The sequence below is a fragment of the Dinoponera quadriceps genome, unplaced genomic scaffold (genome assembly GCF_001313825.1).
Source record: "Dinoponera quadriceps isolate SergipeBrazil2010 unplaced genomic scaffold, ASM131382v1 scaffold2420, whole genome shotgun sequence".
NCBI classification, from domain to species: Eukaryota; Metazoa; Arthropoda; class Insecta; order Hymenoptera; family Formicidae; genus Dinoponera; species Dinoponera quadriceps.
In genome coordinates, this window is record NW_014556754.1 from 931,286 (window position 1) to 947,193 (window position 15,908).

At 43.3% G+C, this 15,908-nt stretch overlaps 2 protein-coding genes across 6 annotated transcripts; one reads left to right on the forward strand and one right to left on the reverse strand.

Moving 5' to 3' along the window:
* Positions 1–1,347: 1,347 nt before the first annotated feature.
* Positions 1,348–7,446, reverse strand: LOC106748099 (A-kinase anchor protein 17A-like). 4 transcript variants are annotated; one of them, XM_014626310.1, is made up of 9 exons: positions 7,033–7,444; positions 6,751–6,854; positions 5,017–5,245; positions 4,454–4,876; positions 4,001–4,149; positions 3,707–3,914; positions 3,421–3,597; positions 3,019–3,160; positions 1,348–2,905 (listed from the first exon to the last, which is right to left on the reverse strand). In XM_014626310.1, exons 3-9 carry the CDS (start codon positions 5,194–5,196, stop codon positions 1,968–1,970), a joined length of 2,217 nt encoding a protein of 738 aa, XP_014481796.1. In that variant the 5' UTR covers positions 5,197–5,245; positions 6,751–6,854; positions 7,033–7,444; the 3' UTR covers positions 1,348–1,967. The 4 variants fall into 4 exon arrangements, with proteins under 4 accessions (XP_014481796.1, XP_014481795.1, XP_014481793.1 ...); XM_014626309.1 differs by having other exon boundaries at positions 5,017–5,462; XM_014626307.1 differs by having other exon boundaries at positions 5,017–5,222; positions 6,751–7,446.
* A 151-nt stretch (positions 7,447–7,597) lies between these two features.
* Positions 7,598–13,981, forward strand: LOC106748101 (G-protein-signaling modulator 2). 2 transcript variants are annotated; one of them, XM_014626311.1, is made up of 8 exons: positions 7,598–8,225; positions 9,147–9,512; positions 9,848–9,990; positions 10,100–10,339; positions 10,476–10,953; positions 11,036–11,280; positions 11,404–11,548; positions 12,030–13,981. In XM_014626311.1, the coding sequence occupies exons 1-8, from the start codon at positions 8,181–8,183 to the stop codon at positions 12,231–12,233; spliced, it is 1,866 nt and encodes a 621-aa protein (XP_014481797.1). In that variant the 5' UTR covers positions 7,598–8,180; the 3' UTR covers positions 12,234–13,981. The 2 variants fall into 2 exon arrangements, with proteins under 2 accessions (XP_014481797.1, XP_014481798.1); XM_014626312.1 differs by having other exon boundaries at positions 7,675–8,225; positions 11,063–11,280; positions 12,030–13,980.
* The last annotated feature ends 1,927 nt before the right edge of the window (positions 13,982–15,908 follow it).

Here is a 15,908-nt window from a genome sequence, read left to right on the forward strand (position 1 = left end):
CCGAAACACATCACCCGCGAAACAACGGCACAGAGAAATAATACAAATATGTTACAGAAATTCCAAAAGAGTGTATTTCAAGGGTGAAGTCGATTCGCTGCTAACTACAATTAGCGTCGGTTACGACATGCGATTATGATCACTATTAATATTTTTAAGGAGTAAGGAAGAGCGCTATCGTTCGCGTTGCTTAATCTAAATGAACAAATCCCACGCAACGAATCTTGAAAGTAGTCAATATCTAATCAATTCCAAGGATAGGATGAACTTAGAGGATAATTAAATCGAAGAGAAGGACGAAGAGGGAAGCGTAACCCCAATAAATTTGTAAGCGAACGGGACGTTTCGACGGAACGATAAATATCTTCCATTAGACTTCGACATCAACGGCAGGAAAGCGTTGTGACGAGTTTTGCCATACATTGTGGGGTGCAATTACGCGAAGTATGTACATACGTCACGTGTATTAATTATAATAGCGACGACAGGAACGTAGCGCATATTTTTAAAGGAGAGAAAATATACGAACGCCATGGCACTAAGCGATCGATTGAATTGCGATCCCGCGTTAAAAATAGGGCCCGGTCGATACTCTAAAAACTAGCGTAATCAAGCTGATCGATCACTATTTACGAGGGAGGGAACGCGCGTATGTAACTATACGGTGTCTATGAACCAACTCGTTTTCATGCCGAAAACAAATAAATTTGCAAGACAGGAAGGATGCGTTCTGGCGTTTTTATTCCCCATCTATCGATCCCCACAGTCAACGTTATAGTGCTCGCTTTTGGAGTCAAAGGGATGCTCCAAGTACACACTATATATTATCTAGTAAAGCGGTAGAGATATATCGCGAATCATTTTCATGATAATGACGATAATCCCGATTTTAGAAGACTACGCAATTGAAAGATGTTTCTCTGTAATGATTAGAAGTTTTTATATTACAACAAGTCGTATTGTGCATTTCTTTTCGTAATGAGCGTTAGTTTCATTGAAGTTGGTCTTTTCTTAACTCTGTACGATGTAATCAGAGGAAAATTATGACCGCCGCTGGTCACGTGAAATTTCCCTAATCAATAGATGCCGTGGACAAAGCAAGGAAAAAGTCATTATTTTACAGCAGAGAAGAAGAAAAATAAAATAACGTAAGAAATAACACAAGAAAATATAAAATATAGCCGAGATGAAATGAGAAAGATAACGCTCTCTGCTTGTTACAATAAGTTCTGTATTCAGAGGAATGTGGGGATTGGCTGTCGAACCAGCATGAAGAGTACGGAGAGGAGCTGCCGTCAAGTTGATATAATAAACAATTTCGGTATCTTTTCAATTTAAAAACAGGGATTAACTTTCGTGCTTCTTGAGAATGTTGAGTTAAACGTTCATACGTATTTTGCTTGCTCTTGGATTTATTTTATCGCAGTCTCGCCAAAGTACAATTGGCTGGTATACCACAAGAATTTACGCATGGATACTTATATGGACAACTTTTTTTCAATCTTTAGGTTACTGAAGACCGCAAAAAGTTTATACGTCGAACGAAGGGCAAAAGAAAATGGGATCGCAGTATTAATAATAATGGGATTTTTTTCTTATCTAGGAACACCGGCGTAAATCAAGACACACGATAATGTCTCGGCCAGATGCAAGACGCGCATTTCTTTCACGAATCAGTGGCTTGATTTACGACTTGCGTCTGGGTGTGCGATATAACGATCTGACAAAACGATCCTGCCGCTCCGGCTTTCCACCGTAGAGAATCTTGGATTATTTTTACCAAGGGGAGATATACTTTCGCAATGAAATCACAAGTGTAATTTTAGTCCCCTGACATAAATCTCAACATAAAGTAAATTTATGAAGCGCTATATAATTAATCTTCCACACATTGTTCATAAATGCACAAGAAACTACAATTATTTGCAAGATCTCTTTTCGTTACATTCTGATGATACAATAAAAGATCATGTTTTCAAGTCCTGTTGATTCGTGACTACTTCCTCCTGCGCTTCTGCCGTCTTCGCCGGTTCTTCTCGAATTACGGCGTCCGATATCTTGGTCGTGTTCTCGCTGAGGTTAGCCTCGAATGTCGACCAAGAACTGCTTCTCCGATCTGGGGATCTCGGCAAAGACCAAGAACTGCTACTCGACTTCCGTTTAGGCGATTTTGCTCGTGTGATTATGATGGAGGGTGATCTGCCGCCGTGTCTCTTCTTGTAACGATTTCTGGAGCTGCCGCGGGATCTGGAACGACTTCTGGATCGCGATTTCCGTTTGGATCTCGACCTGCGCGTTCTGGACCGTGACTCGGACCTGGTGCTGCGACGCCTGCCACGCGAGCCGCTGCGTCTTCTGCTGCGCGACCTGGAAGCGCTTCTGCGCTTCGTCTTCGATCTCGACCTCGACGTCCTTCTCCTCGAATTAGACCTGCTTTTCGATTTTCGCCGACTGCGCGACCTGGAGCGACTGCTGGAGCGCGATTTTCTCCTGGAACGAGAACCGCTGCGTCTCCTGCTGCGAGATCTGGAAGAACTTCTGGTTCTCGTCTTGCTGCTCGACTTAGTTCTCGAGGCCGACCTACTCATAGACTTTCGGCGCGACTTCGATCCCCGCTGCTTCGAGTCTTGATTAACTATGTGCGTAAAGTACTCGTAATAATCCTCGTTGTACAAGTAAGGATTCGTTAACGTGTATGAGCCCATGTCACATCGTGGAAAGTATCTTCGACCTCTGCGCTTACGATAATGATTCGCCATTGGCCCTCTCAGCATCTGTGCTCCCGGATACCTCGACATTGGTATTCTCATCACTTGCATTCCTGGCGACATTGGCGGATATCTCTGCATCGGTATCCTCAGCATCTGCATGGGATCGTAGGCGTCGGCGTAAGGAAGAGTTGCGTCTGAAACAACAGCATCTTCAATCGATGTCGTCATACGACGCCCACACGTGTTACTTAACTTCATTATATATAGTTGTACGTTAATAAACAGATCTCGCGCGGTTAGGATTTACCTGTCGGCAAAGACGTGTTATTCTGAGTTAAGACGCTCTTGAGCTTTTTCTTGTTCGCTTCCTCGTCTGAGTCTTCCGACGTGCTACCTGACCCAGAATCGTCATCCTTTCTTCGCTTTTTCTGCACTTTCTTCCGTTTCTTCTGCAAATAATCGCGACGCTAATGTTTAATAAAACGTTTGTAATTAAAGTATCAAGAAAGTCTGATTGAAGCAAGTTACTGCTGCAAACACAAGCCACTCAACAATTGTACCGTGGTTGCTAAAACCACGCAATTAGTTGCTTTATATATATTATTACTTAATTTGGTTGGCCCGCCATATTTCTGTGCGGGCCAACCAGACAGTTTTTTTCTGCGCGATAATGAATTTTATGCAAGACAGAATATTTGACGTGAAGTACTTTTTTCTTTTTCTCTTTCTTCACTTTCTTCTTCTTGGCATCTTCCTTCTTGTTTTTCTTGTCATTTTCCGAATCTTTACTTGCGTTTTCGCTCCCTTGGTCGCTTTTCTTCTCATCCCTTTTCGTTTCTGCGTTCATATTTTGGCCTAATTTAATCTCCTTCTTCTCCACTTTGTTCTGCAATATTGCAATGCCCATTTACAACGTTACCGACAAATAATTCCGACTTTTCACTTAATTCTGCACTTTTAATAAAGATTCTGATCGCATATTTTTCATTACGCACCTTTATCCTATCAAACAATTCATCTAGCAAACGGATGCTTTCCAACTGCCGTTGAGCTTTTGTTAATTTCTGTTCTTCTCTGGCAATTTTCATGGACACTTTGTCTTCCTCTTGCTTGCGAAACATCTTAAGAGCCTTCCGCTTTCGTTTCTCCTCTCGATTCTGTAGTCGGTCCACCTTCGCCGCCGAATCTGCCTCCTCTTTTTTTCTAAGATAAAAACAGAGATATAGAAAAATTGGAGGGACAATTCGCCATCTGTGGAATTCATCTCATGATACATCGTATATGCTTACCTTTGTTCCTCTCGCCGTTTCTTTTCTTCTTCTTCTTTCTTTCGCAGCTTCTCCGCCGCCAAATTGTCCTGCGCTATCAGACGTTTCCTCTCGAAACTTCGATGCGACACCGAATTATCATTCATGTGTTTGGTCTTATCAAAATCGACCTGTACGAGATCGGATCCATTGTATCACACAACAAATGGAACCAGTAAAATACAGCCTCGATAAAATTCAAATTATTTCTCAACATTAACGGAAACATTTTCCTAAACTGTGTTCCAAAACCCTACTCGACGGGTGGAACAGCATTTAATTAATCAATCACGATTAAGAAACTGTTGTTCTGTTTTCTCCTGATTGGTAAATTAAATGCTCTACTCGTCGAGTAGGAAAGTTTTGGAACGTAGCCCGAAAGATGCACAGTGACATTCTAACGGTTTAGACATCGACATTTTTCACCGGTTGTACCTTTATCGTTGCGGTTAGCGAGTTTTGCCCGTCCTTTTTCATCAGCTTCATGCCGCGCATGGCGTCCATCGCCCTGACGAAGTCCATGTATTCCACGTACTGCACGTACGCGTCAAAATATATCCCTTCCTCGTAACTGAACTTGTGGATGTTATTGCCAAGGCGCATTCTAGATCTGTAAGGATCTGCGGCGGGCACGTCGACTCTTCTCAACGTGCCCCATTTAGAGAAGATTTTCGTGATCAACGGCTCGCTCGGAGTTTCCGTGCCCTCTTCGGTGAACCATTTAACCGGCAGACCAGAGATATGAATAGTGTCCGGCCTTTCGCCAGCCTTCAGCTCGTTCATGTGTTTTGCGTCCCTGAAGTAGGAGTCCCAATTGTGTCTGGTCGGAAAGTCGTCCTTCGCTTCGGCCGCACGAACCTTAACGTTGAAGACATTGAGTTATGGCCCTTACGGCGTCTCCAGCATCGACGATAGCGCAGGGTCGGAGAGCGATAGTATTGAATGAATGAGTCGGGGCTGCGAAACATCAAGCGTATACTCGACCGTAAATGCGATACCTTGAGAACGCTTGCAAAGCCGGCCAGTTTCAAGCGTTGCAAGTCCAGCCTGGCCAGCACCCTCGGCAACCTGCATCGATCCCGCAGGTCGCCTTCCAGTCGGATAAACTCCAGGGTGCTCTTGGCCACCTTCAGGGACGCAAACTCGTCCGGCAGTATAAGCGCACGTATCTTCTCCATTACTTCCCATGTTGATATCGTTTTTCCTGTTTATAGCGCAGTTAAGTTTCTGTAAGAAGTTAGCTTTACGAGGCGATCGTTACAAGTGCTCGTGGTTTCGCACGGGACCACTTGAGATTTCTTTCTTCCATCGGTTGAACGATATGCAATTTCCCTCTTGATTGAGATTGTCGAATGCACGAGAGCGCGAGAATGCGACTGCGACGATGCAACGAACCCGTTGTATCGAAGAGAATTTCAAATTAACACAGGCAAGATACTTTGATCTGTTCAATGGATACCAAAGAGAATTAGAGAAGGGTCGGTAAGTGACAATAAGGGCCGATCGAAGTTTAAACGCAGCCTTGAGGGATATCGGACAAGTTAGAAGTGAGCATCCGCACACATACCTGGATACGATACAGCATGAAAAAATTACGATCAATGCGTTCGGCAGAAAAAAGCAGCTTGATAAGCGCTTCGCGCTGTGCCGCCGGCAGCAACTGTTGTAGGACTTTCTGCTGAACGACACACCGGCGGTTTACGCTTCGCCAACGTGTTTGCTGACCGATCGCCATCTCTTCCAGCATACTTTTCATACGCTGTACCGTTCAGTAAATATGTTGGGGCTGCATAAATTACTAAGTGTCGTCCACAGCGGGAAGTCTTGTAACAATTGCAAAGCTGCCAGCAGCGTAGCGGGAAGCGTTCACCAGCTGATTTTTCTGCCGAACGCACAGTCAATGTAATAAAACAGAAGAAATATACTTCCCTTACTATTGATTGACTTAGTGATAAGTTTTCTATCGAGAATGCATGCAAAGTACATTTCTAAAGGAGAAATATTAAATAATGTGTCTGTTGATATTCAATCGATCAAACAAGTAATATCAAAGTTACATAAAGTACCAATCTCCCTTCGAATCTCCAAAACATTACAAAACCTTTTCTCGAGGGCTGAAATCCTTTAAGAACCAAATTATATATTTGGGAACTTTTGTAAGTGGTATTTTCCTTTAAAACTACTTTAAAATCTTAGGGAAAATTCATTAGAAAAAAAAAAAACATTCTTATATGAGTCCCAGGAACCCACCAACACAGGTGTGATGTTTAAACACACAAGCTTATATTCTGAACTCTCTTTTATCGATAAAAGTGCACCTAAAAGTGGCATAAGAACTTTATCGAAAAGCCACATTAAAGTATTCTTATCGATGAAAGAGAATTCGTAACACAGGCCAATGTCTGATCATCACAATCGCAATGATTAGAAGTTAAAAGGACAAAGAATAGTAAAATAATTCTATTGATATTTTCAAGTCTGTCAGAACCTTCACTCTGAAATAAACGAGTTGCCCCTGCCGCATTGAGGCTACGTCCCAATATTCATCGCCAGTGCTGAAGATCCATCGTACGCAAGGCGAACAGTAGATTCAGCACTGAAATCGGCGATGAATTTTGGGACGCAAGTTGAGTAGAAGCGGAAAGAATAACAGAGAGCCAAAGAGCAGAACAGAAAGGTTATAAGTCGAACTTGCGAGAAGGAGGCGACAGAGACTGAAGATGATGTTTTACCTGGTGTCTTCAGTTGGGGTAGATTGACTGACACGTTAACTTTGGCAAGTGGTTTCAGATAAAGCGAGCGTGGTGGATATAGAGGCACGATGTCGCTCAGATCCCTACAGCTTCGAAAACGATTAGCAACCTCGCTACTAGGAGTCTCACCTACCTGCTTATTGTTATCCATCGTCATCGGCTAAGAAAATCAAGGAAATACTACTACGAAGAAGACGCGAAGCGATTTCTAATCTTAATCGAGCAAACGTCTCTCATTCTGTATCCCTCTCTTTGCATTACTCTTATGACAAGCTGGCAGGATGAGAACGTCTCAGTAGGGAGGTTGCGTCGAGCGAAGCTAGCGAGTAGCGTTCCGGTGCCGATGATATTCGCCGCATTACACGATCGCGCGCCGCTGTTCGATGGGCGAACACAAGTATATGTGGGTATCAACGAGATGTCATGGATAATTTTCGCGGACGTTCTTCGATGCGGACACAAAATGCACTATTCGCGTTATCTCTCTCCTTGCGCGCGCGCCGGAAAATAGATCTTCGATCGAACGTGATACACAGACACGCGACACCAGCGGCAATGACTTTCGCGTCTTTCAAATGTGCCCGTCAGTGTCGCCAATCCTATGGAATTTCCGTGGGAATTTTTCCGAGAGGGAAATTCCAAGAAATCGAAGGATTCCAGGCCAACTTGTAGAACCAGTCTGTTACGCAATTTATCTGTCACTTGTGTTCGGAAAATTCATTCGATAAAGAAAACGCGTTCTTCCTATATCACAGATTATATGAGACGTTAGATAGTATATTCCCTTCTAAAGTCCGACACTGAGAGCGCCACTTGCGGAATGCTGCCGTACTACTATTGAACGGAGAAGGGTTTTCGAGGCGATACCGGGTCGAGCGAAGGCGCACGTCAAAATGTATTCGCATATTCTCTCAGGACGCGCGATGCTCTCTGTTCGAACGATTTCCCTCGAGTCTATGTGTCCTTTTTCTACTTACAAGCGTAACATCATCATTCCGCAGCGTTCATCTCTCTTTGTTTGCACGATGCGCTCACGATTCTCGTCACGCGCGTCCTAAACTAGGAGGAAGGCTGCCGATGGTTCCGAGGCTGAAATTCTCATTGGCTGGCGGGCAGCGCCCAAGAGAACGCGAACGGCGCCATTTGTTTGGACGCGCTACGGAGTCGCTCCGTGTTGAAGGAAGGCTCAGCGAGAGAAAGGATCGGGGGCCACACGCTCGGAGGAGAACGGCGACTATGAGCTGATTCCCGATTGACGCATTCACGAGGATCATGCTGCGAGGAACGATCAGCGTCGCTTCGCGAATCGATAGGAACGCACAGCCGCCTCGTTCCAACGGCCTTTGAACATTCGGTGTCTCTGTTCGCCCCGATCCTGAGGAAACGAAGACGTCGACGAGCGGGCTAGAATGTCTCTGAGCGCGAGCGCGGAGAATTTGTCGTCCGAGGGACAAGTGAGTGGAATCCTCTCTGATTGCCGACGAAGATGACTCCCACGCGACTCACTTCCCGCTGCCACACCTGTTTCTTCGTAACACAAGTCACGTTTTGTGCAATCATTTATCCTGTGCTCTTCGCGTGGCATAACTTGGCATAATCTAGTCCGGATGAGGCTTTACACCCGACCGAAGACGCTTCACTTCACTCGAAGCGGCTCGATCGAGCGATCACAAGGCATGCACGCATTTTTACGCACGTTTCATCATCCTCAAGATGCGAGGAAAGTTTGCACCGCTAGTCCCTCACGTCAGATCACGTTCAGCAGCGAGCTTGTGTTTGGGTGAAATAGTTCATTCCGCCTGTATAGGCGCAACGCAAGTTTTCACCGGTCTGTTGTTTCAATTCTCAATGGGTTCCATAGGGGAATTATTCTGTATTAACTTTCTTTCTCTCTCTGTACTGGATGAACAATCAAGCGTCAATCAAGCTGGAATCATCCCTATCTTTTTTCATTCTTGATTAATTTGGGAAATCTCCACCTTTCTTATGCTGCATTCATTTGGAGCACAAGATGGAAGGGGATATATTTTAATATTTTACATACCTCATTTATATCTCCAATACTTATACAAACATAAACCAACGTCCTTGTGTTATTAACTATTAAGTGTCAAAGTAAATGACCATCTGGTATTCTTTGCGAACAAGTACTCAAACTTGCTCTAATTCTTTGCGAACGAGTATTCAAGCTTGCTCTAATTCGAATGTGACTTAACCTGATAATTATGCAAAACAATTATTTCCTCTAATAATTATACAAATCTATTTCCACGCACGGTTATGGCAAGATCTATGACAATGCTTGACTAATATATATAAGTGATTTTGCGTGCGAGGTGGTATTACAAAATACGATATTTTGCAATGTTCACCAGAACAGCGAGAGATGGAACATGTGTCTGGAATTAGCGCTGGAGGGCGAACGCCTGTGCAAAGCCGGCGACTGCAAGTCCGGCGTGGCGTTTTTCCAAGCTGCGATCCAGGCCGGCACGGACGACCTACGGACGTTGAGCGCGATCTACAGCCAGCTGGGCAACGCGTACTTTTACCTGGGTGACTACGTCAAGGCGATGCAATATCACAAGTTAGACCTGACGCTGGCCAGAAACATGGGCGACAAATTGGGCGAGGCCAAGTCAAGCGGGAACTTGGGCAACACGTTGAAAGTTATGGGCAAATTTGACGAGGCCATGATATGCTGCAAGAGGCATCTGGAGATATCCAGAGAGATCGGAGATAAGGTAGGCATATCGATACGTTTACAAAAAGGAAGGAAATATGAAAACGTTCTGCGAAACTCGGCACTGTTTTTTTTTTTACAAATTACAAGACTACATATGTCTCAATAAACACTGACATAACATCAATGTTATAATTTCCCATTCAATAATGTAAGTACGATAATAACGCGCGGGGTTATGTAACAATTGCATTGTTGAATGGGAGATTATAATATTGACGTTACATCATTGATGGTCGGCGTTTACTGGATTCTTGTTAGTCCCTGTGATTTTTCTCTCCGGAGATATTTCTCCGTTTCGAGTTATTTTCACGATTTGTTGGCAAATTTGTGCAGCTTAGCGAAGGGAGAGCCCTTTACAATCTCGGGAACGTGTATCACGCCAAGGGTAAGCAGGCGAGTAGGATAGGCCACCAGGATCCCGGTGAGTTCTCCGAGGATGTCCGGCAGTGTTTGCAGCAAGCTGTGCGCTATTACGAGTAAGAGCCCGTCCGATCCTTCGTCGCTTTCAATTCACTCCTAAACGCGTCCTATCCACGTCGAGAACTCACATACGGAAGCATGATGACGCTCCTTTCCATCTCACAGGGACAATTTAGAGCTGATGAGGGAACTGGAAGATTCCGCGGCGCAAGGTAGAGCGTGCGGTAACTTGGGCAATACGTTTTACTTACTGGGCGACTTCCAACAGGCTATTTATTATCACAATGAACGCTTAAAGATCGCCCGGGAGTTCGGCGATAAACCGGCCGAGAGGAGAGCCAACAGCAATTTGGGAAACTCGCACATATTCCTGGGGGAGTTCGAGAAAGCCGCCCAGCATTATAAGTAAATGTTACAATTTCGCTGACCTGATACATCCTAACTGAAACATATCGGTATTGATCGCAGTTTACAGGAGGAGTTTGCTCTTACTTCTCACGGTCCTCGGGATCACTGAGAAAAATTACCGGTCGGTTTTCAGGAGAACGTTGGTCCTTGCGCAGGAGTTGGGCGACCGGGAAGTGGAGGCGCAGGCGTGTTACTCCCTGGGCAATACGTACACTCTTCTGCGCGACTACCCGGCGGCCATCGAGTATCATTTGTGGCACTTGGGTATAGCCCAACAACTGAAGGACCGGGTCGGCGAAGGACGCGCCTGCTGGTCGTTGGGCAACGCGTACGCCGCGATGGGCAATCACGAGAAGGCGTTGCATTATGCGAATCTGCATCTGCACATCTCGAAGGAGCTGGAAGATCAAATGGGCCAGGCCACCGCGCAGATGAACGTCGACGACCTGCAGAAGATCCTCGGCCTAGAGAAGAGCCAGCAGGAGAGCAATAAGGAGAATCTCAACACGCAGCAGAAAGTCGCCGTGAACGCGGCGTCCAACGTCTCGGCGGCCACGCCGTGCAGATACCGGCTCAGGCGGCAAAGTATGGACAACCTGGATCTCATAAAGGTTCGTGCTAATGTTCCTTTAGGCTTCGAGGTATCACGAGATTCACAGCTATTGTGTGAGTAAATCTGATTGAATAAAACAGACGAATGAACATCCGTTGTTTGATCAGCTTACGCCCGACACCAAGCAGAAAGATCAGTCGGAAGACGTGCTGCACAAAGGCGGCAATGTCGCGTCGCAACCGTCTCAGAAAGAGGAAGACAATTTCTTCGATTTGCTGTCTCGGTTTCAGTCGGGCAGAATGGACGACCAACGGTGTGCGCTCAACACGAAGCACAACCCGAAATACCGGACGATCACACCGGAAGAGTCCGATATGGAGGATAAGTGAGTGGAAATATTGATTCGACTCTTGAAGGGCGAATAGAGGACCGTCCACTTGTTGGTGTCGCAGCGCGTTCGGTTAGACTTTTGTAATTAATCAACTGGTTTGACAATGTCACTTTGCAGAGACGGGGAAGATTTGCTAGAATTAATTGCCGGAATGCAAAGCAAACGGATGGACGAGCAACGAGTGACGTTACCGTATCTGCCAGGACTGAATACCAATCAGGATGCGGACGACTCCTTTATCGAGATGCTTGTCAAATGCCAGGTACGCGCGGAAACCATGGCATTATCACTGGGGCTCATATTAATTCTCGTTATTTGAAACATCTTATGTGAAATTTAGAGCCGAATTCGGAAAATTAGATCCCGAGTTTCCCGGCGACGATATTTTACGATACATCTGGCGTCGTGTTTGTAATCACGATTCAGCTGGAAAATTCAGAGATCTAACTGCAAATTCAAATCTGAGTATCTCACTTGAGACAAGTCTCAAGGAACGACTATTAATGCAGGTCTAAGGGCAATGGCCCGCAGGAAAATATAAGCAGCAAGAAAATTGACTAATCATAGTCGATTATTCCTCCTTATGGCTGAGAAATGATCGTTTGTAAAATTGGTCAGTTTTCTTGCCCAAACCTTACTGCTTGCGTTTCCCTGCATGTCATGGCCGTAAAATATGCCACCTCTTCCTTATGTTCTTTACGGTTGGGAAAAAGAATAATGGGTGCAAAAATCGCATATTTTAGAGTTCCCGTTTAGAGGATCAACGGAGTCCTCTACCGGCCGCATCGACGTTGCAAGACGTCGAGGAGGAAAGAGGCCGGAGGACCAACGGAAATGCTCAATCGGGCTCCACCGTGCCCGAGGAGGATCTCTTCGCCCTAATCCAAAGACTTCAAGCTGGACGAATGGAGGATCAAAGGGCTTCCGGTCCCGGCAAGGCGTGCTAGGCCCACAACAGCAGACGGACGACAGTGACTTAATGATAAGTCATCATGATACGTTCCATTCATTGAATTCCTTCGCCTTACGTATTCTCAACTATATTGCCGATTTCTTCACCGGTCGTTCACTCGTCGCGATGCTATTTTCTCGATTACTTAATAGAAAATCAAAGGCTGGTAATATCTGAACAGTCCCTGTGGCGACGAACGGCTACTACAATCTGGTTCCTGCTCAGGCGACGATTCGATATACCTGATTGCAAAAATCAGTCACGGTGTCAGAAAGGACGAATACTCTCTCTTTCTCTCAGATAATGACAGGGAAGCCGAAAGAATCAGAACAATAGTTCCCGACTGGAATAATGCAATTTTTTCGCCAGTTATCCTATTATAAATATTCAAGTATATTGAAAAATATAAGAAACTATTCTCTTTTCTCATCCATCTCTCTCTCTTTCTCTCCCGCTTACTCAGTCTCAAATAGGAAGAACGTCGAAAAAAACGGGCTGGTTTTTGCATTCAGGTCTTCGATTCCGTTCAGATAAACTTAATGGTACTTTCACGTAAACTGCTGTATCCACAACGGAGAACAATTGATATTCTCGTAATATTCAGAAAATTGACACTCAATATTCCAAGGTTGACCGATTACTAGAAGTCAGTCGTTGCAGCACTAAGATGCTATAGATTCTTTAACAATGAATCACTCTTTAGTAGCGTAGGACACCGTTACAGTCGCGATTGGTCCTTAGAGAACAGGAGGGTGAGCGAGTAAGACCTGTCGGAGTCCTCAAAGTTTTGTAGAGGTATATACGTATTTAAGTGGACGTGATCTCTCTCTCTCTCACACGTTCACAACGAGATTCTTTGAACCGCGCCTCGCTCGTCCGCCGGTGCTGCGCTACTTATTCGAACGGTCACTCCGTCACAGATCTAACCGTGTGCGGGCAGCAGAAGTGAAACAACATTACACGCAAGTAACTTACATCTAAGAAAATAGTAACGTATGCGGAAAGTGTGCTTACAAGCGAAAATATCTTACGGTAGATCCAAGCGAACGGCTAGAAGTCGAGCGACGCTCGCGTCTGCGGGTAAAGTCCAAGTCTCCGCGCGAATTCCCTATAGCGTGGTGCGTTTGCTCATCGTCTGGCCGCCAGTCGTTCGCTCAGACCCGCTAAGTGACTTATTATTCGAGAATTCATACGGCGAAAATTAGCGTAGCATTTCAGGGCTAGAGCACATACACACACATACACATAGTCGTGCGTAAAGCATTACGGGACAATGCGATAATGAACAACTTCTTTCAGTTGTCCGTCTAGTAATAATAACTGCCGTTATAGGTATTTGGCTATTCGACCGAATGAATTACTACTATTGAGTGATTTGGTAAATGTGAGCTACGTTCGATAAATAAGTTGTTCGTCAATCGTAAAGTAAATCGCGATTGTTAAGTGAATAGTGCAAACTCTTGCAGACTGACGACTTCGTGATTTCTGTGACATGCCAGTAGTTCTAGCACCGGGATTAGTATATATTGTATATCAAGGACATCGTAATAATCTGTTTCATGCAGAGCTATAATTGCGCGTGCAAAACATGTTTTACAAACACTGCCAGTTTGAGGATGTGAATTCTTTTCAGAGAGTTTGTTCGTAGTAAAACGCTGAAGGCCCCTTAATATTTACTTCCACGTTCTCTCACAAGAGCGTACTTTTATTATTTTATACGTATATACATATATATATATATATATATATATATATATATATATATATTTTGGTGCATACTTCAATTTACTTTTCCACAAGGAAAAGTGGGATTATTTTTTTAAAGAATATTACGTGTAGATATTATACAGTGGACATAAGGAGAAAGAGAGAGAAAAAGGGAGAGAGGAAAGTATCCGTGAAACCCGTAACGAATATCAGTGCCAAAGATTCTCGATACGCTAAAAAAAAAAGGACACTGTAAAAGAGCAAGAAAAGGTGGGGAAAGCCTATTGAACGAATCTCTATTGTCGTTGCCATGTGATCAATATTGTTTCTGTAAAACTTTATTCTTGTCGTAACAGAAATATTGAGGAGATTTGTGGTTGATGCTATTTGAAGTTGGCAAAAGTATTAAACGTCATTGCATTCATCCTCTCCGGATAGGAAACTAATGAGACAGCTTTCTGGCGAAGCATTTTCTTATTTTATTATAGTTAAATTAATTAGATAATATGATGGTACGTTGGCTTTTATGATTATTTGTGAAATGTCTACAACCGAATGCAAAATATATACAACCGAAAAGTGCTGTACATTTTTTTACATCGCAATGTAAAAAAGGATGTACAGAAGTTTTTAGCTGTATATATTCTGCATTTAGTTGTATACATTCTATAAATAATCATAAAAGTTAACGTGCCATCATATTATCGAATTAATTTAGCTAAGATAAAAGTATTTCTTTTTTGTATGTATTTTGCATTCACAGCTATATAAATTCCGTAAATAATTATCTTAGCTAATTACGGAAAATTTTCGAGGAACTTTATTTTTCTGTAACATAGCGATATATGCACAGCTGTTAAATTACTAACAGACTCATTTACGGACCTAAATCAAGCTGATTAGCTAATTAAGTGTACAAACATGGAGGAATGTAGCTATGACGTGTTATCTGTTCTAATGATGAAATCTTTATATGACTAATTCCGTCACGATTGAGCTGTTGACTTAACGACGAACCGAATTGCAACGACGTTGTTATTTACGCTAAAGGAGAAAGATCTATCGATTAATATACACGAGGAATAAGTTGATAATTAGTTCAACAAGAGTGCAAGAATAGAAATATATATACTAATTACCATATAGGTTGCTGAATATCTTTTGCTAAATATTGTTATAACATTATAATTACGATAAATTGTATATACATAAATAGCTTCGATTTCTTCAATCAAAGAAGGAGCCAGGAATATCGCTGAGACGATTAAATGACAAATAAATTACGCTGATCGTAGATTTTTCGTAGAAGATTTACCATTATTTTCTAGGATACTTTAGATCACGATTACTTTAGCTTATACTTTTTGTGACAAGCTCTCGTTACGATAGATATTAACTATACATAGGTTCTCTATACTAATCAAATTGTTATTCTTATTTTGCGATTCTCTATACACAAAAATATAAATACATTCCATTCTGTCCATACGATAATGTATAATATACAGAAGATCAATAAATGTATACTTTTTCCAGAACAGGCGCTAAACACACGTTCAATCTGCCAACCTCTGCCTTTATCCTCTGAATATATTCGCTTTTCTCTCATTTTGAGATATTTTCAACATGTCGGAAAGATCCAAAAGCCTTTTTACTTCTGAAACTAACTATCATTACACCGCGAATGCGTCGTGGCCGGAGTGGAAAGATTTCGATCTAAACAACGAAAAGTGGGGAACTCCCAAAAATGGGCTATTCCTGGATGCGGAACCTGTCAAGATGCCGCGATCCTTAGAGCCTTATCAGTGGATACGAGCGAAGGATTTGGAGTATATGACTGTACTTTTACTGCTATTTTAATAATGCGCTTCAGAGATAGCACGTTTCTGCAAATTAATCCGTTATATTGTCCGAATTTCAACCAAACCTAATAATTCGTGTGAGATTAACAATATATTGTTCG

Excerpts from the sequence above, each read along its gene's own strand:
- LOC106748099 (XM_014626307.1), bottom strand. The coding sequence starts at position 6,928 with ATGACGATGGATAACAATAAGCAGGTAGGTGAGACTCCTAGTAGCGAG. Across the intron at positions 4,150-4,453 it reads CGCTAACCGCAACGATAAAG|GTCGATTTTGATAAGACCAA; the intron begins GTACAACCGGTG and ends GATCTCGTACAG. Across the intron at positions 3,915-4,000 it reads AAACGGCGAGAGGAACAAAG|AAAAAAAGAGGAGGCAGATT; the intron begins GTAAGCATATAC and ends TTTTTATCTTAG.
- LOC106748101 (XM_014626311.1), top strand. The coding sequence starts at position 8,181 with ATGTCTCTGAGCGCGAGCGCGGAGAATTTGTCGTCCGAGGGACAA. Across the intron at positions 10,340-10,475 it reads AAAGCCGCCCAGCATTATAA|GAGAACGTTGGTCCTTGCGC; the intron begins GTAAATGTTACA and ends GTCGGTTTTCAG. Across the intron at positions 10,954-11,035 it reads ACAACCTGGATCTCATAAAG|ACGAATGAACATCCGTTGTT; the intron begins GTTCGTGCTAAT and ends TGAATAAAACAG.